The sequence below is a fragment of the Podarcis gaigeae genome (assembly GCF_964106915.1).
Source record: "Podarcis gaigeae genome assembly, chromosome: W".
Taxonomy (NCBI): Eukaryota; Metazoa; Chordata; class Lepidosauria; order Squamata; family Lacertidae; genus Podarcis; species Podarcis gaigeae.
The window spans coordinates 688,621-714,948 of record NC_139695.1 but is presented as its reverse complement, the minus strand read 5'-3'; the positions used below and the strand labels follow the sequence as shown (position 1 = coordinate 714,948).

Here is a 26,328-nt window from a genome sequence, read left to right as displayed (position 1 = left end):
CTCATAGATATCTAATCTTCCCAGTCAGTTTATCAAGTTCTGCATAGTCCATCAGCTTCATTCTCCATTCCTCCAACGTTGGTATTTGTTCTTGTTTCCATTTCTGGGCCAGTAATATTCTTGCCGCTGTTACTGCATATTGGAAAAGCTTGTGGTCCTTTCTATTTATTTCATTACCAACAATTCCTAAGAGAAAAGCCTCTGGTTTCTTGACAAATGTATATTTCAACATTTTTTTTCAACTCATTATATATCAGCTCCCAGAAGCTTTTCACTTTCTTACATTCCCACCACATATGATAAAATGTACCATCTTTTTCTTTACATTTCCAACACTTCTTACATGTTTTGTACATTTTTGCAAGTTTTACTGGTGTAATATACCATCTATATATCATTTTTATAATATTTTCCTTTAATGCAGTACATGCAGTAAATTTAATACTTTCATCCCATAGTTTTATCCAATCGTTAAATTGTATATTATGACCAATATCTCTGGCTCATTTTATCATGACTGATTTAACTTCTTCATCCTTTGTATGCCATTCCAACAGTATCTTATACATTTTGGATAGGATTTTGTATTCATTATTTATTATTTCTATTTGGAATTTAGAATCCTTCTCTGCATATCCATATTCTTTAAAATCTTTTTTAAACATTTCATTTATTTGGAAATAATGCAATCAATCATACACAAACTCTTTCACTTCTTCATAAGGTTTCATTTTCCATTTCCCCCCTTCTTTTGTAATCAAATTTCCATATGTAATCCAATTCTTTCTCATATCAATTTTTTTAACAGTCATAACCTCTAACGGAGACAACCAGTGTGGAGTTTTTGCTTCAAGTAGGTTTTTATACCTCTCCCATATTTCTATTAACGATCTTCGGAAAATGTGGTTTTAAAAACCTTTATGGATTTTCTTCTTTCCAGCCCATAAATACGCGTGCCATCCAAATCTATTATCAAATCCTTCCAAATCTAACAACTCTGTATTTTCTAATTTTATCCATTCCTTTAACCAATAAAGACATGAGGCTTTATAGTACAATTTCAAGTCTGGCAAGGCAAAGCCTCCTCTTTGTTTTGCATCAGTTAGTAACTTAAATTGGATTCTTGGCTTCTTACCCTGCCAGATATACCTTGAAATCACTCTTTGCTATTCTTTAAAGACCCCAGTCCCCTTGATTATTGGAATCGTTTGGTACAAAAATAGTAATTTTGGCAACACGCTCATTTTTATCTTTGAAATCCTTCCCCAAAATGACAGTTTCATTCATCCCCACACTTCCAGATCTTTCTTTATCCCATTCCACACTGGTATGTAATTGTTCTGATATAAATCTATATTCTTGGGGGTTATCCAAATACCTAAATATTTCACCTTTTTCACCACCTCTATACCGACTTGTTGCTGTATATTTTCTATCTTATCTAGATCCATATTCTTAACAATTATTTTAGTCTTTTTCTTATTCAATATAAATCCTGCCACTTGGCCAAATCTCTCCACCTCCATAAGTATGTTTTTCATACTTTCCGAAGGCTCTTCTACCGTTATGACCAGGTCATCGGCAAAGGCTTTCACCTTATATTCATTCCGGCCTACTGCGACCCCTTTTATTGCCTCATTTTCTCTTAGTGATTTTAGAAAGACCTCCAATACCATGATGAATAACAATGGCAAAAGTGGACACCCCTGTCGCGTACCTTTAGATATCCCTATTTCCTCCGTAATCATATTGTTTACAATTAATTTAGCTTTCTGCTCAGTATAGATTGCTTTTATTCCATTGAGAAATTCCTTCCCCACCTCCATATATTCTAAACTTTTTAACATAAAGTCCCAAGATATATTGTCGAAGGCCTTTTCTGCATCCACAAATATTAACATAGCTTGTTTCTCATTTCTGGCAGTCAGATATTCCAAAATATTAATTATATTCCTTACATTGTCTCCCACCTGTCTGCCAGGTAGGAAACCCGCTTGATCCTTATGTATGATTTCTTGCAATATTTTTTTATCCTTTTTGCTAAAATACTTGCGAAAATTTTATAGTCTGTATTAAGTAGTGAAATAGGCCTATAGTTTTTTACTTGTGTTAAGTCAGAAAAAATCCAGAATTTTAGATTAGTCCAAAAAGTTATTTCGAGGATACAAAATAATACTTCTCAAATTGGAGATAGGAGCAGACCAAATTCAAAACTTCAAAAAAGGGAATTAGAAATTGATAAGACAGAAAGAAAAAGAAAAAGAAAATGTCAAAAAGAGTCCTAATCCAATTCTAAATAGATTCCAAAATAAAATAATTAATATCCAAATGAAAGTACTTTAAACAGTTTCTAGGATTGGGGGAAATGTCATCCAAAAATTGTTTCCATAAGTCACTAAAACAACTTCTAAGCACAACAGGGCATAAAAAAAAGAAAGATCAAAAGTAGCCAGATAAAAAAAAAACAAGTTGTAGTCCCCTGTTTGTCCACAAGGTTTCAGCTCTTAAGTATTGTATAGAGTTTTGGCAAATTTTAACTTAATTTTCCCCCTAATCCAAATAATACTAGTAAAAAAAAAAAATCAACAGTTTATAATCCTTCCAAAAAAAACACGAGAAGAAACCAGCAAAATCCAGTTGGAATAGCATTCAAATATTTCCTTCTTTCTCTGCATTCCCGACAAGAGACATTGTTCTAAAAATAGTAACAATGGAGTCTGAAGCTCTATTGCGCAGATATTCGAAAAAACAGACCTGGGTTGTTCACAGACTCCTTCTAACTCAGTACTTTATATCTTCGAGGGCTTAAGAGTTTCCACCTTCTTCCCCCCTCTTTTAACTTTGTATATTTTCCACTGCTGCTACTGAAAGAGTTACTTTTAAAAGTTTCAAAAGGAGGAAAGAGATCAAAGCCGCTAGCGGCAACTCACTTCCCGTTTCCAGCTCTGCTTGCAGTGCTGCGTCTAAGCTGATTTCAGAAGACAGCCGACCTCCGTTGTTTTAGCTTTTAATTCCGAATCCTTCCTTAGACCAAATCAATCCTTTTTTTTTATTAAAGTTAGGTCCGAATTTCTTGTAGTTTGAGAATTGAGCACTTTCCCTGCGAACTCGGGGCTTCGCTTTCCGAAGGCAGCAATGGCTTCCCTTCAGCCCGCTTCCCTGCCCGCCGTTCTCTTCACCCCGAATAGGAGCTACCTGACGGCCGGACAGTTAGCGTTTCGGCATCAACGGGAACCAGAACTCCTGGACTTCCTCCAGAGAGTATTTTTGGGGGGCTACTGCGCCCTGTAGCACCCCCTTTTCCTTCAGAAAGCCCAGGATTCTCCTAGTGGTAAAATCCCCGTTCGCACTGGGGTTGGGCTCAACCGGAAGTCCAGCAACTTTGTGCTTCACCCCTTGTTCAGCCAGGAAACTCCCAAATTCCTGTGAAACAAAATCCTGTCTCTGATCTGTGAAAAGACAATAAATTTTCACATCATGAACAGATTTTACCCATGCACAAAATTCTTTGAACTTTGTTAGAAGCTGATTCTTCCTTTTTAACATATAAATCCATGCATATTCAGAATAGGAATCAACCACAATCAGGTAGTACTTGGCATTGCCTCTAGAGGGTGATAGAGGACCAATCACATCAGCATGCACCTGCTGAAAAGCTCTTTTGACTATTTTACTAGGCTTTCTGCCCTTTTGAGCCACAGTGACCTTTGTTTCTACACATCACACGTGTCAAATCATTATCAACATCATCATTACATTCAATACTGTCAAATGAAAGTAAATACAGCCCGTCCTCATTGTAGGCAAACAGAAGATCATCTCCATCCTTTGCAATGATGCACTTCTCCCTGTCAAAAGAAACACAGAAATCTGCTGCAGTTAGCTGAGAAACACTGAGCAAATTATAAGTCAGTCCCCGAACATATAGTACATTTTGTACTGAGGTCTGGATGCTTTCAAGGTATATTTTCCTAATACCTTCACTTCGCAGACAACGCCCATCTGCCTGTTTGATGGTGTCATTCTGCTCCTTAAAGGTAACAAACAAACCTTTCTGACTACAGAGATGAAATGTCGCCCCCGTATCTACCACAAAAGCATTAAGGGTAGGTGAGGTGGTGCATTGCATGATCAAAGCAAGTGCCTGGGTAGAGCTGGGCTTGGCACAATTCTTGCCTCTGACCCCTCCACTCCTTGTAGCTTACTTGGGCTTCTGGCGCTTCCTGCAGTCACGTTGCAGGTGGCCTTTCTCCCTACACTTGAAACACAACAGGGCTTTCAAAGCAACGACCCCCTCTGCACCTTGCACCGCCGACAGGGGTGCTTTTGAGGCTTCGGCCTCCCCCTCATCAGCTACAAGTGCCATTTGACGGTCAGACTCATTCAGAAGCATTGAACAGACTCTCTGGACTGTTAAATCAGCAGCTGGCAGAGCTCCAAGCTGCGATGCAACAACCGCATATGACGTATCCATGCTGTTGATTATCATAAAACAGAAAAGGGACTCCGGAAGCAGGACCTCCCTCTACTCCAACTGGTCACACCAAAACTTCATCTGTGTAAGATGTTTTTGCAAATCTCCCCCAGTTCTCAGCTTCATCTTGGAAAGCCTCTGGAAATATAATAGGGCGGATCCTGCGGCAATGCGAAGATGCGCTTCTCTTAGAGCAAGCCAGACTGCCTGTGCTGTCACCAAACCCTGGATATGGATCAGTTGGTTATCTGATACATGCAACATGATCACAGCCCTCACCTGTTTATTGGCATCACACCACCGTCTGGTTGGTACCTGTGGCGTTGGGTCATCTATAACAAACCACAGTCTTTGTCGAAGCAAAAGCACTTCCATTTTTACACACCATCCTGAATAATTATTGCCCATCAGAAGCAGACAGGACACCATTCCGATTCCGTGCTTGGAATCCATCTCGGCTTTTACTTTATAGCCAAAAGCCTTTGCAGCATCAAACAGCAGCTAGCAGTCAGCAGTCATAAATTTCAACAAGCAGCTCGCTAATTCCACTGGCAGCGCTCACTTTCCGAGGTTTTAATTGCCTCGTAAATCACAGTACTCGCAGCTCCCCACTCCTGGCTGGAATGCAGGTCTCTTTCTCATGGCTCATTGCAGCTTCACACCGTGCTTCTGTGCCGATCGGCAGGCTCCCCCGGACGCAAAACCGGCGTCGCTGCTCCAGAGTGCGATGACCCGGAACCAACCTCTGCAACCAATGTTGGAATTTGCCCTAGGGCTGCCTGCAAGCCCCTGAAACTCCAAACGTCCTCCGATGTGCGCAGCACTGGAAAAGGCATCTCCCTTCTTCTCCAGGGTGCTCCAGCGACATAAATCAGCTTGATTTATGCACACTATACTTCTAGCGTTACGCAGCAACAAGCGTGGGACATTGTAGATCTAAGCTACTATTTATTTACACTCTATATACAGACTACAGCATAATGGTGTCCGTTCTCTTCCGAGAGAACAGAAGAAGTGAAAGTACAGTCCAAAGTACATACAATGAAAGAGAGATAAGGCTGTCTTCCGTTCCCATAGTCTTCTCAGACAGGCATGTGATTTACAACAATCTCAAATGCAGCGACGGTGGAGTGAAATGCTAACATCAACCTCAATCCATGAGCCACAATTCATCCTCCAACCACCTCCAGACACTTACACAGAACATTCACTGCCTTCACTGTTTGTGATTTAAATGAGAGGTAGAGCTGGGTATCGTCTGCATACTGGTGAACACCCAGCCCAAACGCCCTGATGATCTCTTCTAATGACTTCATATACAGTTGCAATTGAAATTATTCAATCCCCATTGCTCATCAGGTTTATTATCAAAATTTACAGACTTTAAACTGTTTACAATGAGCAAATAAAACACAAGCAATTGAAATAGCTCAACACTACAGATTCTTCAAGTGGTTTTCCCAAATTCAGCTGACATTGTAACTTATACTGCAACTTGTGGGGGACAGAGCCCTGAGGCACCCCACAAGTGAGCACCCAGGGGTCTGAACACTCATCCCCCAACACCACTTTCTGGACACGGCCCAGGAGGAAGGAGCGGAACCACCGTATAACAGTGCCCTCAGCTCCCAACCCCTCTAGACTGTCCAGAAGGATGTCATGGTCAATGATCTCAAAGGCTGCTGAAAGATCCAGCAGAACTAGGAAAAAGCTTTCACCTTAGTCCCTAGCCTGGCGGAGGTAATTGACAAGCGCAACCAATGTAATTTCAGTCCCCTGATGAGGCCTGAATTGTGACTAGAAGGGATCCAAATGGTCCACATCCTCCATACATTGTTCAGCAACCACCCGCTCAGTTTCCTTGCCCAAGAATGGAAGATTTGATACTGGGCGATAGTTGGCCATATTGGCTGAGTCCAAAGATTTTTTTTTTAAGAAGCGGTTTAATAACCACTTCTTTCAGTGGGTCTGGGATGACTCTCTTACAGAGGGAAGCATTCACCACCCCGCAGAGTCCATCGCCCAGCCCTTCCCAGCTCTCTTTTATTAGCCAGGATGGGCAAGGATCAAGGAGACAGGTGGTTGGTTTCACTCGTCCAAGCAGCCTGTCCACATCCTCAGAGGTAACAGATTGGAATTGATCCCATGCAACTTGACTAGACAGGACTCTAGCACTCTCCTGTCCCAGCCCTGTTCCCACGGTGGAGTCTACCTCTTTCCGAACCTGAGCAACTTTATCTGCAAAAAAACTTTGCAAAAAACCATTGCAGGAGATCTCGGGGTCCTCACCAGGCCCCAGTGGCGAAGGTTGTTCCGTTAGATTGCAAACCACCTGAGTCTTCTGCTGCTGTTTTCTGCAGATGCAATAGAGGTGGCTAAGAAAGGCTCAACGTTGAGCTCTAACCCATGTTCTGTCTGATTCGGAGTGGGATTTCTGCCACTGGTTCTCTAGCTGTCTCAACGATTGTTTCATTCCTCATAAGGCATCGTTTCCAGGCCTTTGACCATTTTGGTTGCCCTCCTCTGGACACGTTCCAGTTTGTCAGTGTCCTTCTTGAACTGTGGTGCCCAGAACTGGACACAGTACTCCAGGTGAGGTCTGACCAGAGCAGAATACAGTGGCACTATTACTTCCCTTGATCTAGATGCTATACTCCTATTGATGCAGCCCAGAATTGCATTGGCTTTTTTAGCTGCCGCGTCACACTGTTGGCTCATGTCAAGTTTGTGGTCAACCAAGACTCCTAGATCCTTTTCACATGTACTGCTCTCAAGCCAGGTGTCACCCATCTTGTATTTGTGCCTCTCATTTTTTTTGCCCAAGTACAATACTTTACATTTCTCCCTGTTAAAATTCATCTTGTTTGTTTTGGCCCAGTTCTCTAATCTATCAAGGTTGTTTTGAAGTGTGACTATTGGTGATCACAGCATTCCTTTCTAGGTGCTCACAGACTGTTTGCTTAATGATCTGCTCCAGAATATTCCCTGGTATTGATGTCAGACTGACTGGGCGGTAATTATTTGGGTCCTCTCTTTCCCCCTTTTTGAAAATAGGGACAACATTTGCCCTCCTCCAGTCTGCCGGGACTTCGCCTGTTCTCCAGGAATTCTCAAAGATGACTGCCAGTGGTTCTGAGATCACATCTGCCAGTTCTTTTAATACTCTTGGATGCAGTTCATCTGGCCCTGGAGACTTGAATACATCTAGACTAGCCAAGTATTCTTGTACTATCTCCTTAGTTATTCTGGGCTGTGTTTCCTCTGCTGAATCATTTGCTCCAAATTCTTCAGGTCGGGCATTATTTTCTTTATCGGAGAAGACTGAGGCAAAGAAGGCATTGAGGAGTTCAGCCCTTTCTGTGTCCCCTGTTTGCATTTCACCATCTTCTCCTCTGAGTGACCCCACTGTTTCTTTGTTCTTCCTTTTGCTACGAACATACCCATAAAATCCTTTTTTGTTGCTTTTAACCTCTCTAGCAAGCCTGAGTTCATTCTGTGCTTTAGCTTTTCTGACTTTGTGTCTACACGTGCTGGCTATTTGTTTGAATTCCTCTTTGGTGGTTTCCCCCCTTTTCCATTTTTTGTACACATCCTTTTTTAATCTTAACTCAGTTAAAAGTTCTTTAGATAGCCACCCTGGCTTCTTTAGGAACCTTCCATATTTTCGTCTCATTGGTATTGCCTGAAGTTGTGCTTTTACTGTCTCCCTCTTAACAAACTCCCAGCCATCATGAATTCCCTTTCCTTTTAGTATTACTGTCCATGGGATCTCACCCAGCACTTCCCTAAGTTTTATGAAGTCGGCTTTCTTAAAGTCAATAAATTGAGTCCTAGTATGCTTGGCTGCTTCTTTCCGCTGTATAGTAAACTTCAGAAGAGCATGATCACTCGCGCCTAATGATCCTTCCACTTCTGCACCACTAACCAGGTCATCAACACTGGTTAGGACCAGATCTAAAATGGCTGTTCCTCTTGTTGCTTCTCCCACTTTGTGGACAATGAAGTTGTCTGCAAGGCCAGTGAGGAATCTGTTTGACCTTATGCTCTTGGCTGAGTTTGACATCCAATAAATATCCGGGTAATTGAAGTTCCCCATTACTACTATCTCCCTTCCTTTTGCATGCTTGGCCATCTGTTCCAGGAAGGCATCATCTATGTCCTCCGTTTGGCTTGGGGATCTATAGTAAACTCCCACAATAAGGTCCCTGTTATTCTTCTCTCCCTTAATTTTGACCCAAATGCTCTCACTTTGGCTTTGAGGTTCTAAATCTTGGATCTCTTCACAGGTATACACATCCCTGACATATAACGCCACTCCTCCTCCTCCTTTCTTGTCTGGTCTGTTTCTCTGAAATAGATTGTATCCCTCCATTATTACATTCCAATCGTGGGACTTATCCCACCAGGTTTCAGTGATGCCTATTATGTCATATTTAGTTTGCTGTACCAAGAGCTCAAGCTCATCTTGTTTATTTCCCATGCTTTGCGCATGGTTTCCCCCACTCTAGCTCCGGAGGTGATTAAGGACACAGTGCCTACAGGTGCGCCTCTCCCAGCCCTGCCAGAGGAAGGTGAGTCTCCCCCTGGGTCCAGTAACTCCCCAGCCTCTCCTGAACTGCAGAGGCTCAGGGCAGAGAGGCGAAGGGAACTGGTTTCTCCCAGGAGGAGTGCTCACCTTAAGGCCAGGAGAGGCAGGTCTCCTGGGGGGCGGGACCGCCCCTGGCCTCAGAGAAGATAAAGGCCAGTCAGCCCGGTCCCAGGTTGTGGGAGCAACGTCGTTGAGTACCTGTTCCTGCCTGGACCCAGACCTGACCTTCCAGTGTTCCTGTCCCCGCCTGGCTTCCTGCTTCGGACCTCGCCCCGCTCCTTGTGAACTGTTTCCAGACCAGTGACCCAGGACCAGACTTTGACTACGCCAACGGTAACCTTCCCCCTGGGACCAGCACAGTTTGCTCCCACCCCCCTTCGTTGGGGTGCGTTCGGGAAGAGCCAGAAGCCATGGCCGACCAAGCAGCTGCACTGGTGGCATTGGCCCAGGAGAACCAGGCCTTGACTCACACCGTGCAGCAGCTCAGCAATGCGGTTACGGCACTTCAGCAGCAGTTGGACGCCCTACCGGCTCCTGGGGCCGACGCCCCGGCTCCTGGCAAGTACCCAGTGGCTTTGCCAGAGAAATTTGATGGGGACCCGGCCAGCTTCCCCATGTACCTTGCCCAGGCCAAGTTGTATATTCAGGGGCGAGCCCGGAACTTCCCTGACGACCGCACCAAGGTGCACTTTTTAATCAGTTTGTTAAAGGACCAGGCGGCCAAGTGGGCGTTGCCGCTGCTCAGGCAAGACTCCCCCTTGCTGACAGACTATATGGGGTTTTGCAATCATTTGGAGCCCGCGTTCGGCAACCCCCAGAAGGGGAGTCAAGGCAACCGGGCAATCAGGCGGTTGAAACAGGGCAAGTCCACTGTGGCCGCATACACCACGGAATTCCGGCTGCTGGCACAGGACTTGACCTGGAATGACTCTGCTCTTCGGGACCAGTATATCGAGGGGCTTTCAGACGAGATACTGGACCAGCTGGCCACAATGGAACGCCCCACCACGCTAGACACCCTCATTCAACGGAGTCTACAGATAGACGATCGGCTAGAGGACCGTCGTCAGGCCCGGGGCCGCCGGCACTTCCAGTTCTCGACGCCAGTTTCTGCCAGCAGCTCCACGGCCAGAGCCGAGTCATCGGAGGGGCCTATGCAGCTTGGGGCAGCGCGGCCACGCCTCTCCCCCGCGGAGAAGACGCGGCGTAGGGAGGGGAATTTATGTCTCTACTGTGACGGAAGCGGACACTACGCCCGGTCCTGTCCTGAGAAACGCCAGCCACAGGGAAACTGCCAACCCCAGTAGCTGATGGCCCTGGCTACCTGGGGTCCCAAACAGCGCAGAATGGGCCCGCACCAATGGGAGCGCTCCCGCTGCTTGCGGAGAGGTCTGCGAAGCCTGGACGCGCTGAGCTCAGCGCACGCAGGCTTCAGCATGCAGGCAACTCTTCGCAAGCAGCGCACACCGACCCCACTCGCTCTCCAGGCTTCACCGAAAGCCTGCATTCGCCCCATAGGTGCTCGTATGCTCATGTTTTGCTCTCTGGTTTCCCACAGGCATCTGGGTGGCCCCCATGGGAACAGGATGCTGGACTAGATGGGTCATTGGAGTAGTCCAGCAGGCTCTTTTTAGTCCTACTTGGAATAGACCCTTTGAAATTACTGTGCATGAGTAACATAGGGCCCATAATTTTAATGTGTGCACTTTGAATAAAACTTAGTTGGTGTTATGTACTGAGTTGAATAGGATCCAAAATGCAGCAGTCTGATTGGTCCACAGGAGCCACCCAATCCAGCTCCAGGTGGAAGTGAATCCGCAACCTGATTGGCCTACAGGAGAATCCCGGAATTAGCCAATCACGTGCGACCCATTGTTTAAATAATGTATATGAAGCAGACAGTTTGGGGGAACTTCCATTCCTCCTCACCACCATGAGCTGAATAAAGAGCATGAAATCCACACTCGACTCTTGAGTATATTTCAGTTGGATATGACCCTTGGGCTTTAAAAAGGGACTTTGATCTGAAAAGGTGGAAGACGACTGCCCTGCATTATTGCACTTAACTTTTTCTCAGTCTTCTTTATGCCCAGAGTGCAGAACTAGAACTAATGGCTAAATATTAGAGGGTACTTCACAGGGGCAGGAGCTTTTCAAAAGTGCACAGGACTGCCTCTGGAGGTGGGCAGGCTTTCCATTACAGTGGGTCTTTTACCGAGCTATTTTTTCAGGGATGTTGTGGTTGCACCCTGCATTTTAGACCCTTCGTCCGGCAGGGGAGTAGACTAGATGACCTCTGAAAGACCCAACTTCAATTACCGTATGCATTCCTAGTCTGGGCATGACTATATGGTTGATTTGTTTCAATGGGTATATTCTAGGTATATTTTACAACCCTATGACTTTTTTTTTCTTTAAATCTCCAGAGATCTGGGAAAGAGAATCCTGTAGAAAGCAAGATCAAGAGGAACCGTGTGCTGGTCTGTGCTCCGTCCAATGCTGCTCTAGATCACCTCATGAAAATAATGATTGTTGAGTTCAAGGAAAAATGTCAGGACAAGGAAAAGCCTTTGGGTATGATGAGTTCTTGGCCAGTTCTCATCTGTGGAATTCATAGCTGGAGGGAGCAATTGGCTTGGTCATAACTGAAGAATAAGACATTATTCCGTGTTTAAGTCACTTAGACCCTCCCCCACCTGCCAGTATAGGTAGTGGGTGCTTTGCTTTTCCTAAGGCATTTGTCCTTGCAGAGAATCCATCTGAAATCCTTTGGGACAGGGTTGGATCTTGGTGGTGGACTATGTGTTTGGAATGTTGAAGGCCCCCTATCTAATCTCCCTGATGCCCTCTGTTTATCCTGTAGACTCCAAGCAAAGCCTTTCTTGTACATCCTTACACTTTTTAAAGGTTCTTTGGGATCCTTTTAGTGCTGCACTTACCTACTAAAAGCTTTGCTGCACTTATTTTTACTGGTTTTAGTGTTGTATTTTTATTTTGTTGTTTTGTCTTGTTTTCTGTAAGCTGCCCTAAGGGTGTCTGCAGCAAAAGAACCTTGACAAGGAACGAGTTTCATAGTTAAATGTGCACTGTGTGAATAAGTAATTTTTAAAATCTGTCCTAAGACTTCCAGCATTTAGCATTTTAAGATACCCACGAGTTCCAGTGTTATGAGACAGAGGGAGAAACTTTTCTGTAGCCACTCTCTCCATGCCTTGCATAATTCTATAAACATCTGGCTTGTTGCCTCTTGCCTTTTCTCTAAACCAAAAAGTCCCAAATGTTACAACCTTTCCTTGTAGGGGAGTTGCTGTATCCCCTTGGTCATTTTGGTTGCCATTTTTTGAACTTTTTCTAACTCTTATTGAGGATGTGCAAGATGCAGATTTCAGGATTTGCTAAGCAGATCAAAAGTATTTGTTTGCCAAATGTCTTTCTAGTTTAAAAAAGCTAGCTGTACTTCAGCAGGGCTCTAAGTGTCTGTTTCACACCCAGGAAACTGTGGTGACATCAACCTGGTGAGGCTGGGGGAAGAAAAATTGATCAGCAAGGACGTACAGAAATTCAGTCTGGATGCCCAGGCCAATCGCAGAATGAGTGAGTAGTTTGTAAAGGGTTCCTCCCTCACACCATTTGCTGTCTCCTAATTAGTCTGCTTAACAGTGGGGTTCAAAAGTTGGTTCTTCATAGCCCCCAGTCTCTGTTCTATCTGGGACAGGCCTTTCCCAGATTGTGAGCAGGGATGAAATCCTGTAACACCATCCTATCCCTCCCATCCTATCCTGGTCTGCAGCCAAAGATGTTTATTTTATCAAATATATACTCTGGCTTTTACTCTGGCTTTATCTAAGCATAATTCAACAATAAAGCATCACACACAAAACAAAAAATATAACTGAAATCACTTCAGCTATAAAGTCTTCTTAAAAGTCATTCCCCACAGTTTTAAATAAGTTTCGTAATTGGGGTATAACAGGAACCTCTGGGTTGTAATGTTAGTAGACCCATTGAAATCAATGGAGCTGACTGGCACTGGATATTGTTATAAAGATTGGGTGTCACCCCCCACTCTGCTAAGCAGTAGCAAAATTCTAGGTGGTGTTCCAGGTGCTCACCCAGGATCTGTGTTCCTTTGAGAATCAAGGTGCGGCAGAGGCTTGTGTAGCTTTAAGAAATATGATTTATTCACATATTTACACCTGAGTTTAGATAAAGGGAGTCCAGATCTTACAGCATGGTCATCTCAAGAAGGGCTTGTTCCCTGTTCTCCCAGCCTGCCTGCTCAAGATGGAACTTTCTCTCTCCGCCTCCCTTTCTTCTTCCCAGCACACCTTGCTAAAGGCACTCTTTTCATGTCACCTCAAATACCTTCTAAATCCCTGGTTACTGTTCACACCTCAGGACAGTGGGGAAGGACAGCTCTCTTGCATTGCCAATGGCCCTTAATGGCCCTGTATGGTTCATCATGTGAAAGGCGGAGCTGGATGAATCCCTAGCTGGAATTAAGATTGCCGGAAGAAATATCAACAACATCAGATTTGCAGATGACACAACCTCGATGGCAGAAAGTGAGGAGGAATTAAAGAACCTTTTAATGAGGGTGAAAGAGGAGAGCGCAAAATATGGTCTGAAGCTCAACTTCAAAAAAAGAAGAAGATCATGGCCACTGGTCCCATCACCTCCTGGCAAATAGAAGGAGAAGAAATGGAGGCAGTGAGAGATTTTACTTTCTTGGGCTCCATGATCACGGCAGATGGTGACAGCAGTCACGAAATTAAAAGACGCCTGCTTCTTGGGAGAAAAGCAATGACAAACCTAGACAGCATCTTCAAAAGCAGAGACATTACCTTGCCAACAAAGGTCCGTATAGTAAAAGCTCTGGTTTTCCCAGTAGTGATGTATGGAAGTGAGAGCTGGACCATAAAGAAGGCTGATCGCCGAAGAATTGATGCTTTTGAGTTATGGTGCTGGAGGAGACTCTTGAGAGTCCCATGGACTGCAAGAAGATCAAACCTATCCATTCTGAAGGAAATCAGCCCTGAGTGCTCACTGGAAGGACAGATCCTGAAGCTGAGGCTCCAAGACTTTGGCCACCTCGTGAGAATAGAAGACTCCCTGGAAAAGACCCTGATACTGGGAAAGATGGAGGGCACAAGGAGAAGGGGACGACAGAGGACGAGATGGCTGGACAGTGTTTTTGAAGCTACGAACATGAGTCTGACCAAACTGCGGGAGGCAGTGGAAGACAGGAGTGCCTGGCGTGCTCTGGTCCATGGGGTCACGAAGAGTCGGACACGACTAAATGTCTAAACAACAACAATTGTTTCTTAATGGCCGTAGCTTGGCTAGGTTGTTTTGCATAGGCTAGCCCAGGAATTCCTCTGCAGCTTGTATGTTCCCTTCATATCCCAAATAATCAAAACCTTACCATTTATTAATTTCTAGGGATCCCCCACCATATAACAATATAACAGTATAAACCCACAGTTTAATGAATGTCAGAAGCATTGAATTTCAGTGTGAGAATGGTAAGCAACCAAAGTTCCATTTTGAAAGTGGGATATAAATTTCTAAATTAAAAGCATTTGGTTGGATTCCTTAGGCCGAGCAGCCCTTGGGAAAGATCAAGACATCCACAAGCGGAAGAAAGAGATGGATCAACGACTGGATGCTCTTTCTTGCCAGTGTGCTATAGACGAAAGCCAAAGCAAAGAGAAGGTACTTGTTAGTTGCCATGTGCAGTTTGACCAGGATTATTATATCCTACTCAGTCTGTTCGGTAGGCTATGGTCTGAAACTGTAGTTCAGACATGCTCTTCAGTTAAAAGTGTGAAGGCTTGGAGGCACAGCGGATGGGCCGAAACCTGATGTGGGGTAGTGGGGAGACACATGTTTTACTTGCTCAAATGCTCAGTCTTCAGTTAAAGTGGGGATCAAGTAGCAGGGAGGCTGTTCAGAACTTTTTTCTTTTCTTTCCGTAAGCAGCCCTATATTGAGTCAGAAAATAGATCCATCTAGCTCAGGCTTCCTCAAGCTTGGCCCCCCATATGTTTTGAGACTACAATTCCCATCATCCCTGACCACTGGTTCTGCTAGCTAGGGATCATGGGAGTTGTAGGCCAAAAACATCGGGAGTGCTGAGGTTCAGGAACAATGACAGGCAGCAACTCTCCAGGGTTTCAGACAGGGTTACCTGGCAGCCCTACCTAGAGATACCATTGAAGATTGAATCTGGGACCTTTTGCATCCAAAGTAGATGCTCTACCACTGAGCTATGCCCTTCCCCATGATTGGTTGAGTATTCATGTCAAAAACAAGTAAATTCCCACCCACCTCATCTTTCTTTCAGAAACAACAGTTAGAGCAGGAAACTCGCAGGCTTGCAGAAGAGAGCAAGAGGCTCACTGTTCAACTGAAGGAGGTATGAGTTTCATCAGTAAGATGCTCTTAAAAACAACCTTGCTGAACTGCTTCATCTCATCATGCAAAAAAGTGCTTGTGTCTTGGATTAGCTCCAGCTAGGAAATCAGAATATCTCTCCTGTTAGTACAGATCACTGATTGTGCTGCTACTCTGTTGCACATCAGCCACGTGCCATTATCTCAGCCAAATCATAGACTAGGGTTGCCATAGGTCTGGGAAATCCTGGACATGTCATCTTTTGTTGGGCCAACATGCCCCCCCGGGGGATTTTTACATTTTAAAGGAAATGTCTGGGTTGGGGGGGGGCTGGTTTGCTTGTTTGTTTGTTTGTGTTTGGCTTGGGCATGGGAGGCTTGGGCGCTGGTGGCTTTCTCCCACTTCCTCTTTCAGCTCTATGGACTGTATACAATTAATTTTTACCCATTTAGATTAATGAGCCTAATGGGCTCGTCATGTTCATTCACTGGATTGGATACAACCCTATGTGCTTTCCAAGCTGGGTTAGGGTAACTTTCCTCACCACCTCATGCCATAGAAGGTGAGGCTGTGGCTTGGTGGGCACCGAGAGAAATTCTAAGGGGCACTGTTGCATTCCTGAGCACCACATGGGTGAACACATACACCTTCATACGGACTCTAAGCAGGTATTTGGCTGTGTTTATCCTGAGTCATAGGAGCATTGGGAAGCTGCTTTATACTGAGTCAGGCCATTGATCTAACTTGGTCACTATTGTTTGCCCTATCTGGAGATATTGGCGATTGAAGCTGACACCTCCTGCATGCAAAATGGGTACCCCTTCACAGAACTATGGCCTGCCATTTTAGCACCCAATCCAGTTCTTCTTCTAAAAGCAGCTGACTTCATCTTCAACCACAGACTGAGCATGGACTTGTTTTGGCCGCCTGACCATGGCTGCTGTTGCAAAAACAAAACAGGCAGCTGAAAGAAAACTGGTCTCTGTCTAAAAATTAGGTGCTCTTAAAAAGGAAGTTCCTGGCTCTTGTGTTTCCCAGGTTTGTGGGCGATCGCAAAGCGACATGAAAACGAACATCATCCTGGAGTCTCACATCATCTGCTGCACATTGAGCACCAGTGGGAGCAGCCTGCTCGGTGCAGTATTCCAGCGGCTGGACTGTGATCCTCTGAGCTGCGTCATCGTGGACATGGTTAGTGGGGGATATAGGCACTACAGTAGCAAGGGCATATTTGGGGCAGGAGGATGGAGGGTGTCTTTAGTAGCTTTTTACAGATTGCAGAAACAGCCCTGTTCACTTTGGCTGCCTTGTTTTGTATTTATACAAATGTTTCCCCACCACCTCTTCTGACATTAAAAGCCCTCAAGGCAGCTTTTTTTGTTTGATGTGTTTTGACTGTTTTTAGTGGTGTTGCCTGCTTTTTTTCCTCTTTTTTATTTCAAGGCGTGCATAGGTGGTTTGCCAAAGGGGGGCGGGGTGGGCAGACGGGGGAGTCAGATCATTGCCAGTTTTTCTTTTGTGAAATAAGTATTTTCTTGTGTCCTTAACTGTTACTTACCGTATTTTTCGCTCCATAGGGCGCACCGGACCATAGGGTGCACCTAGGTTTTTTTGGGGGGGGGGAATAAAGGGGAAAAAAATATCCCCCCCCAGCTCCAAAGAGCAAAGAAGCCAAGACAGCGAGTGGGATCCATCCTGCTGGCTGTCTTGGCTTCCTCTTTAGCCACGTGCAACCTCTCCAGCCGGGAGAGGCTGTGCGCGGCTTCGTTTTTAGCCGTGGGGCTGGGGCGGGGGAAGCCCCCAAAACAGGTCCAGGAGCGGCGGCAAGATTGCGCGCAACCTCGCCGCCACTCCCGGAGCTTGCGGGGCTGGGGGCAGGGGAAGCTCGAGCTTCCCCCGACCCCAGCCCCCAGAACAGACAGCTATCCGCAAGCCTTCCGAGCGCAGCGGGAGTTCCCGCCGGGCTCCGAAGGCTTGCGGATAGCTGCCTGAAGCCGGGGGAGCGCAGCGGGAGTTGGCACTGCGCTCCCTGGGTTTCAGGCTGCAGGCTGCTATCCGGCTTCAGGCAGCTATCCGCAAGCCTGCATTCGCTCCATAGGAAAGCCTGCAAAAGCCTGCATTCGCTCCATAGGACGCACACAAATTTCCCCTTCATTTTTGGAGGGGAAAAAGTGCATCCTATAGAGTGAAAAATACAGTAGAATTCCAAATATGCCCTTGAGCCCAAAAAGGTTGGGGACTCCTTAGGAACATAGGAATGTGCCTTATACTAAATCAGACCATTGGTCCATCTTGCTCAGTATTATCCACACTGACTTACAGCAGCTCTCCAAGGTTTTAGGCAGGAATCTCTCCCAGCCCTACCTGGAGATGCCAAGGACTGAACCTGGGACCTTCTGCACACAAGACAGCTGCCTTCTGGAGGACATCATGTCAGCTACCCATGAGTAGCCTTAGGCAAGCCCCTCTCTGCAAGAACCTTTTACATAATTACAGAAAGCTCTTTGAATGCTTATGGAAAATCGCTACATAAGTACTAAATAACATTTATGTCAGCGAAGCAGCTCCAGTCAAGCTCTAAGCCTGGGAGGCCATGAACCACTTGATCCAACCAGATGATCACCTGCTAATTCACCTGACCAGCCTGACCCTAATAGCATGTCACAGTGGGGAAAGCATCTCACCTAAATCCCTGATTGGCACTTGTTCTGTAGTGGTTGGTACCGTGGGCCTGGTGTGTGCATGAAGACAAAAAGAGAGAAAGAGGAGGCAAGCTGCTGTGCTTACTGATTAAATGTATTTCTACTGTTGCTGCTCTATACGTTTCAGAGTACATAACTCCCTTCAGGAGCTTTAAATGCTTACAAATTCCTTAGACCCAGAAACACACTCTTCTGTAAACCTGAGCTCAGAAAACAGCTCTGAATAATCTGCGAAGCAACCTTTTTTTCTTTCTGCACCTCTACAATGAATCAGGTTTACAGTTTGCTGTTGGGGTTTTTTTGGTTTTGTTTTTTTAAAACTTTAATCAGTAAGCACAGTAGCTTGCCTCCTCTTTCTCTGACCCTGGGCCTAATCACTACATTGAAAGCCTTCCTTTTGCTGTTCATCCAGCCCAAGCATGTTGGTGCTGAGCAGCATGCCCCTCATTGAAAATTCTTCCAGAGGAGTCATACCCAAAGATACCTGGGGCAGGAAGGGGTGAGCATGGAATTTTATAGAACTATATTAACAGCTTTATAGAATTATATGAACAGCTGTAGGCTGCCAAGACACGCTTCTCACCTGACAGCCTGATGCCTAAATTAAGTGTCCGCATTATAAATGTAGGCCATCAGTTGAAAGCACTCGGTCTTCAACCATGCAGGTTCCCAGTTGTACCATTTAGCGAAAGTTGACACCATCCCTAGCCCTGGTCATGAGTGCTTTGCACATTTTGAGGGTGGAAATTTTGACTTTGATGCCTAGGTAACTTAAATCTCAAGTTGAAGAAGCTGCTGCCACCCTTTAAAAACAAAAACAGAAAACCCCCCACACACTTCAGAATTCAAAACAAAAAAATTCCTTCCAGTAGCACCTTAAAGACCAACTAAGTTAGTTCTTGGTATGAGCTTTTGTGTGCATGCACACTTCTTCAGATACACTGAAACAGAAGTTACCAGACCCTTCTATATAGTGAGAAGGTGGGGAGGGGTATTACTCAGAAGGGTGGTAGGAATGGGTGATTGGCAGATAGCTGTGATGAGCCTGTTGACGACTCTTAAGGACTGTAATAGGTCTTACAGGAAAAAGCAAGGGGTGAGAAGGTGAAAAATGGCTTTGTCATGTATAATGAGATAAGAATCCAATGTCTTTGTTCAGACCAGGTCTCTCCATGGTTTTAAGTTTGGTAATAAGTTGCAATTCAGCAGCTTCTCTTTCCAGTCTATTTCTGAAATTCCTTTGTAGTAAAACAGCTACTTTGAGATCTTGTATAGAATGTCCTGGGAGATTGAAGTGTTCTCCTACTGGTTTCTCTGTCTTGTGATTCCTAAACCAGAGCCTGCAATAAACCCAGATGCCAACTTTGCTGCCACATACACCTGGACAACACCATTACTGGCCCCAACAACATCACACATACCATCTCGGGACTATTTAATTGCTCATCGTCTAACATTGTGTATGCCATCAAATGCCAACAGTGTCCTTCAGCTCTCTATATTGGACAAACAGGCCAAACCTTACGCCAAAGAATAAACGGACATAAATCTGACATCAGGAATCTGAAGAAGTGTGCATGCACACGAAAGCTCATACCAAGAACTAACTTAGTTGGTCTTTAAGGTGCTACTGGAAGGAATTTTTTTGTTTTGACTATGGCAGACCAACACGGCTACCTATCTGTAACTTCAGAATTCAGTTGCTGTAGTCCAGGGGTGGCCAACTCCCAAGAGACTGCGATCTGCTCACAGAGTTAAAAACTGGCAGTGATCTATCCCATTTTGGGGGGTTCAGCCAGTGTTCTACTAGTCTTGTTTGCACGCTAACATTAAGATGTGTGGTTTAGCATTATGTGATACAGCTTCAGTTGATGGAACTTGTCGTTCCAACATTTTTGGAAGGCACCAGCTGGGGTGGGAAAGCTGAACTATATCAAAGTAATCATACAGGGAAAGCAAATTGTATTGAAGTTGGAGGCAACCAAATAAATGTTGGAGAGCTAGGAATTTATTTTTTTTAAGCAAGATCCTTGAGTAGCTCCCTGCTATGGATTGGATCGAAAGATCCTGGCCTCTTCCCTTCCACCCCAGACTCCTGAAAACTGGATCCAGAGGGTCAGGGGAGGCTATTATGTCAGAATGGATGAGTTGCAGATGTGGTATAGCAGGATTTGATACAAGGCGACTTGTGCGGCGAGATCTTATCTCTCTCATTTAAACTGGTCCCTTTGTCTTTTTAAAAGGCCATGCAGGCTTGTGAGGTTGAAACTATCATCCCACTCATTCATGGCTGCAAAAAGCTGGTCCTGGTTGGAGACCCAAAGCAGCTCCCTCCTACAGTTAAATCTATGGTGAGTATGTCAACAATTAAGGTGTTTTGACTATCCCAGAAAAAAGTTGTAGAGCTGAAAACTGACAGGCTGTTTATAAGCATCTAATGACCCTGCTTTTGGCATAAATAAAGTAAAACTTCTATCAGGTCCTTAATGGTGTATGAGCTGCCTACGGTGAAAATGATTCAATTAGTTTATCTGATCAAATTATTTACACAATTCTGCGAGTTTCTGTGAAATCAGCCTGTGTGATTACCATGTTAGTAGACAACAGCCCTTTTGGTTAAAAAGAAGTGTATATACCAAGTACTGTTTTTCTGGGAGACACTCCAATGGCTGGTAGGGCAGAGGCAAGAGTAGATAGGGCCAATGCTTTAAGAATGTAATTTTTTATATGTATATCAAGGGATATTCCCATAGCAGTAGTCTTTGAGAGACTTTTATTTTTCTCAAGCACCACCATTTCTCTTAGTTCTGATATGCTGCAAAGAGCATAAGGAGAGGGGAGAAGTTCCTGCACCCTCTTACGCTGCCATCTTTCCCACTTTCAAATAAATAAAAGATTGGGTTATTTTGTGGGACTGCTTCCCAAGCCTCTTGGGTAGCCCAGAATAGTTCACTCATTCCTAATCTCTAGTTCAAATACAGGTGAAACTCGGAAAATTAGAATATCGTGGAAAAGTTCATTTATTTCAGTAATTCAACTTAAAAGGTGGAACTAATATATGAGATAGACTCATGACATGCAAAGCGAGATATGTCAAGCCTTTATTTGTTATAATTGTGATGATCATGGCGTACAGCTGATGAAAACCCCAAATTAACAATCTCAGAAAATTAGAATATTAAATGAAATCAGCAAAACAAGGATTGCAAATAGAGCAATATTGGACCTCTGAGACATGAGACCGAGCAATGCAGAAGAGCTGAAGGCTGCTATTGAAGCATCCTGGTCTTCCATAACACCTCAGCAGTGCCACAGGCTGATAGCATCCATTCCACGCCGCCTTGAGGCAGTAATTGATGCAAAAAGGGGCCCAGACCAAGTACTGAGTACATATGCATGCTTCTACTTCTCATCTCTTGTTCTTTAATTGTTGCTGCCTGTGCTTAACCCATTCCCTGAAAGTTTTACTCCTCCTCCCCTCCCTTGCTTTGGCAGAAAGCTGAGGATTACGGCTACAGGCAGTCTCTGATGGGCCGACTCTGCAGACACCTGAATGGGCAAATCCAAGAAAAACACAGTGACAGGCTTCCAGTCATGTGCTTGAGGACTCAGTACAGGATGCACCCAGAGATCTGCCTCTTCCCTTCCAATTACATCTACGACCATGCCCTGAAAACTGACCGGTGTGTAGACATCTTACTATTTTTTTTACCTTGCCTCAAGGCAACAGGCATTTCATGAAAAGGTGACCTAAGTGTGGACATCGGTTCCATATTACCCTGGAATTTTGGCTGGTGGTCAGGGATGGTGGGGGTTGTATTCCAGCAACACCTGGAGGGTCCTGCTTTAGCTCATCATATCTGGTGTGTTTGTGTGAATGAATGTACTTGCTCTGACACTACTGGTGAGTACTTAGTTGAATGAAAATTCTGTGCATGATCATAGGCCTCAAACCTGACTCTTTTCAGCAACCTAATTTGATACTTTAATTTTTTTCTTCCATTCTAACCACTTTCTTGTTCTTTCTTTTTTAATATACTGTATATTAAAAACGCGGGTGGCGCTGTGGGTAAAACCTCAATGCCTAGGACTTGCCGATTGTATGTCGGCGGTTCGAATCCCCGCGGCGGGGTGAGCTCCCATCTTTCGGTCCCAGCTCCTGCCCACCTAGCAGTTCGAAAGCACCCCTAAGTGCAAGTAGATAAATAGGTACCGCTTTATAGCGGGAAGGTAAACGGCGTTTCCGTGTGCTGCGCCGGTGCTGGCTCGCCAGATGCAGCTTTGTCACGCTGGCCACGTGACCTGGAAGTGTCTTCGGACAGCGCTGGCCCCCGGCCTCTTAAGTGAGATGGGCGCACAACCCTAGAGTCGGACACGACTGGCCCGTACGGGCAGGGGTACCTTTACCTTTTACCTTTTATATTAAAAATGATGGTGTTAAATTCCATCCATGTACAATTTTTAGTGAACGTTCCCTAATAGTTGCTGACAGAAATTTATATGGTGCTTTTGTCCATAAATTGTTCTGTTTAACCTCTTCAGTGTTTATATCCCAATTTAATTCCCACCAGCTTTTTAGATTTTGTTGGGGACAAAATTGGTTCTCAATAAGTGTTTTGTATAAAAGGGAAATGCTATTATTATAATAAGGAACTAAGTACAAATAGATTATTAATGTATTAAAGGGGAAAAATAAGGTTAGAATATGTTAAGCTAAATTACAGGACAGAAAACAGAGGAAGATGGAAAGGAATTGCTGAAACAGTTAATTGAAGTGGAATACAAAAAGGGAGGTGTGAGGAAACAAGTGAATGAAAGATAAGATATTGAAATTATTGGATGTGTTTTAAATTGTGTTTGTTTTGTTTTGTTAATTCAATGTTTTAGTGTTAGTGTTATGTAGTGTTTTTGTTTTTGTATTGTATTGTATTGTTTTGTTTAATTCTTTTTCTTTCTTTTGTAGTCTTTAAACTGTTAATAAATATTATTTTAAAAAAATAAAAGGGAAATGCTATCTCTTATTACCATATTTTCATATTCTGTTAGTTTACTTGTAGCTTCATTTTTAATCTGTGTATTTGTAAGAAATGATCTCGGCTGATATCCTAACAGCCATGAAATTTGATTATTTTCTAAACGTACTTGCATTTCTGCTATTGTAAGAGGTTGTATAAGCCTCTGGATTTTTCTGTATAAGCCTCTGGATTTTTTGCCCTTCCACTGCTATTCGCTGAATATGTTTGTCATGCTGTTTGAATATTCCCCTTCATGTAGAAAACGATGACATCAGGGAGAACAGTTTCTGTCATCCCCCACACCACCTCCCTGACATGCTAGTTTTCTCTATGTGGGGAACATCATGTGAATGATTATGTGACGGATAGTGTTTCCTCCTGCAGTGAAGAATTGAGCAAATAGACCTCAGCACACTGCTTTTTAAAAGCTATTATGATTTCTCATTGCATTATAGATGGACAGAAGAGAGCCGATTCTCTTTGGAATGGCCCTTCCTACCGTACCTCCTCTTTGATGTTTTGGATGGCCAGGAAGAACAGGAGAGCAAGTAAGTTTTTCATTTATTTGCTTTGTGAATTTGTAGTCGCACTTTTCAAAGTGGCTAGCAGGAGTAAAATAAAGAAACAAAATTTAAAATCCCACATACAGCCAACACTGTTTTTATGAATTACATTTGTTAGCTGCTTTTTACACAAACAAATCTCAAAGCAACTTAACAGATAAAAACAATGAAAACTTAAAACACAATGTGTAATTTCATACACTTCTATCATGTTGCCTGTTTTCTAAAGTAAAAAGTCCCAAATGCTGCCACCTTTCCTCATAGGGGAGTCACTCCATCCCCCTCATCATTTGGGCTGCCCTTTTCCTGAACCTTTTCCTTTTTGAGGAGGCGACCAAAACTCTACATAGTATTCCAAATGCAGTCTCACTGTAGATTTGTGTAACTGCATTGTGATGTTGGCAGTTTTATTTTTCGTTGTTGTTTAGTCGTTTAGTCGTGTCCGACTCTTCGTGACCCCATGGACCAGAGAACGCCAGGCACCTCTGTCCTTCACTGCCTCCCGCAGTTTGGTCAAACTCATGCTGGTAACCTCGAAAACACTATCCAACCATCTCGTCCTCTGCCGTCCCCTTCTCCTTGTGCCCTCCATCTTTCCCAGCATCAGGGTCTTCTCCAGGGAGTCTTCTCTTCTCATGAGGTGGCCAAAGTACTGGAGCCTCAGCTTCACAATCTGTCCTTCCAGTGAGCACTCAGGGCTGATTTCCTTCAGAATGGAGAGCTTTGATCTTGCAGTCCATGGGACTCTCAAGAATCTCCTCCAGCACCATAACTCAAAAGCATCCATTCTTCGGCGATCAGCCTTCTTTATGGTCCAGCTCTCACTTCCATACATCACTATCACTTCCATACATCACTATCACTTCCATACATCACTAATTTTTCACTCCTTTCCTAATGTTCCCTAGCATAGCATTTTCACAGCTGCCACACACTGGCCATCTAATCCAGCCCTCAGAAAAAGCTAAAGAGCCCTGCTTAGCCCCCCACCCCAAGGGTCCCTCTCTCATCCTGGAGTAAGGAGCTCATGGCTGGTCTGCAATCTCTTACCATCCCCACCCTGAGCTATGAGAGTTGGGAGTCCCAACAAAAGGTGCACCACCCCTGATTTAGTCCTGAACTCTATTGTAGGACAGGAATGGGGAAACCTGTTTCCCTCCCAGAGGTGCTGTTATAAACCCAGATTGTTGCTGGACTACAGGTATATGGTGTCATCCCTGCTACATTTGAAAGGTCTGCTGTGTGGTGTGGAACTCTGGCTTGGTGGACAATTTGGGTAACTTGTTGTTGTTGTTGTTGTTTAGTCGTGTCCGACTCTTCGTGACCCCATGGACCAGAGCACGCCAGGCACTCCTGTCTTCCACCGCCTCCCGCAGTTTGGTCAAACTCATGCTGGTAGCTTCAAGGACACTGTCCAGCCATCTCGTCCTCTGTCGTCCCCTTCTCCTTGTGCCCTCCATCTTTCCCAGTATCAGGGTCTTTTCCAGGGAGTCTTCTCTTCTCATGAGGTGGCCAAAGTATTGGAGCCTCAGCTTCACGATCTGATCTTTGGGTAACTTACCTGCCACAGATTGATTTGATCAAGAACATAAGAAGAGCTTGCTTGCTGGATCAGGCCAGAATCCCATCAAATCCCCCACCCTGTCCTCACAGTGAGCAACCAGATGTCCCAATGGGAAGGCTGCAGCAATCATGATCTGGTGTTTTCCCACTTTCCACCACAATAAGAGCATGTGGCAGCTTTTGTGGCCATGTTCTCCTTAGCTGTTGGTGGGTGGGCACACTTAAGAGTTTTTTAAAAAGCTAAGATTGAAGCAATCTTTGAGGTCATCTAGCACTGTTCAGGGCACAAATATAAGATGGGGGACACCATCTTATATTACTAACAAGGCATTGTTAGTAGTATGTGTCTTAGTAGATCACAAGCTTAACATGAGTCAGCAGTGTGATGCAGCAGCAAAAAAATATAATGATCTTCTAAACTGCATCAACAGAAGTCTAGTGTCCAGATCAAGGAAAGTAATAGTACCACTCTATTCTGACTTGGTCAAACCACACCTCGAATATGATGTCTCGTACTGGGCACCACAATTTAAGAAGGGTGATGACAAGCTGGAACATGTGCAGAGCAGGGTGACCAAGATGATCAAGGGTCTGGAAACCAAGTTTTATGAGGAACCATTGAGGGAATTTGGTATGTTTAGCCTGGTAAAGAGGAGACTGAGAGGAGATATGACCGTCATCTTCAAATATTTCAAGGGCTGTCACATGGAGGATGGAGCAAGCTTGTTTTCTCCTTCTCTGGAGGGTAGGACTCAAACCAATGGCTTCAGGTTACAATAAAGGAGACTCCAACTATATACCTGGAAGAACTTTCTGACAGTAAGAGCTGCTTGACAGTGAAATGGACTCCCTCAGGTGACTGTGGACTCTCCTTCCTTGGAGGATTTGAAGCAGAGGTTGGATGGCCATCTGTCATGAGTGCTTTAGTTGGAATTCCTGCATTGCAGGGGGGTTGGACTAGATTACCCTTGGGGTCCCTTCCAACTCTACAGTTCTTTGAGTGTATGTCCCAAAAGAACCCTAAGAG

General features: G+C 44.5%; 1 protein-coding gene across 3 annotated transcripts in view; it reads left to right on the top strand.

The window, feature by feature from the left end:
* The window catches only part of LOC310835928 (putative helicase senataxin), a 427,391-nt gene that overhangs the window by 178,650 nt on the left and 222,413 nt on the right, over positions 1-26,328 (top strand). For all 3 annotated transcript variants that reach the window (XM_083720870.1, XM_083720872.1, XM_083720871.1), the window contains exons 14-21: positions 11,489-11,636; positions 12,555-12,656; positions 14,662-14,777; positions 15,409-15,480; positions 16,497-16,649; positions 20,404-20,511; positions 21,656-21,843; positions 23,631-23,723. In XM_083720870.1, coding sequence (XP_083576996.1) covers positions 11,489-11,636; positions 12,555-12,656; positions 14,662-14,777; positions 15,409-15,480; positions 16,497-16,649; positions 20,404-20,511; positions 21,656-21,843; positions 23,631-23,723 — 980 coding nt within the window. The remainder of the gene's footprint in view (positions 1-11,488; positions 11,637-12,554; positions 12,657-14,661; positions 14,778-15,408; positions 15,481-16,496; positions 16,650-20,403; positions 20,512-21,655; positions 21,844-23,630; positions 23,724-26,328) is intronic.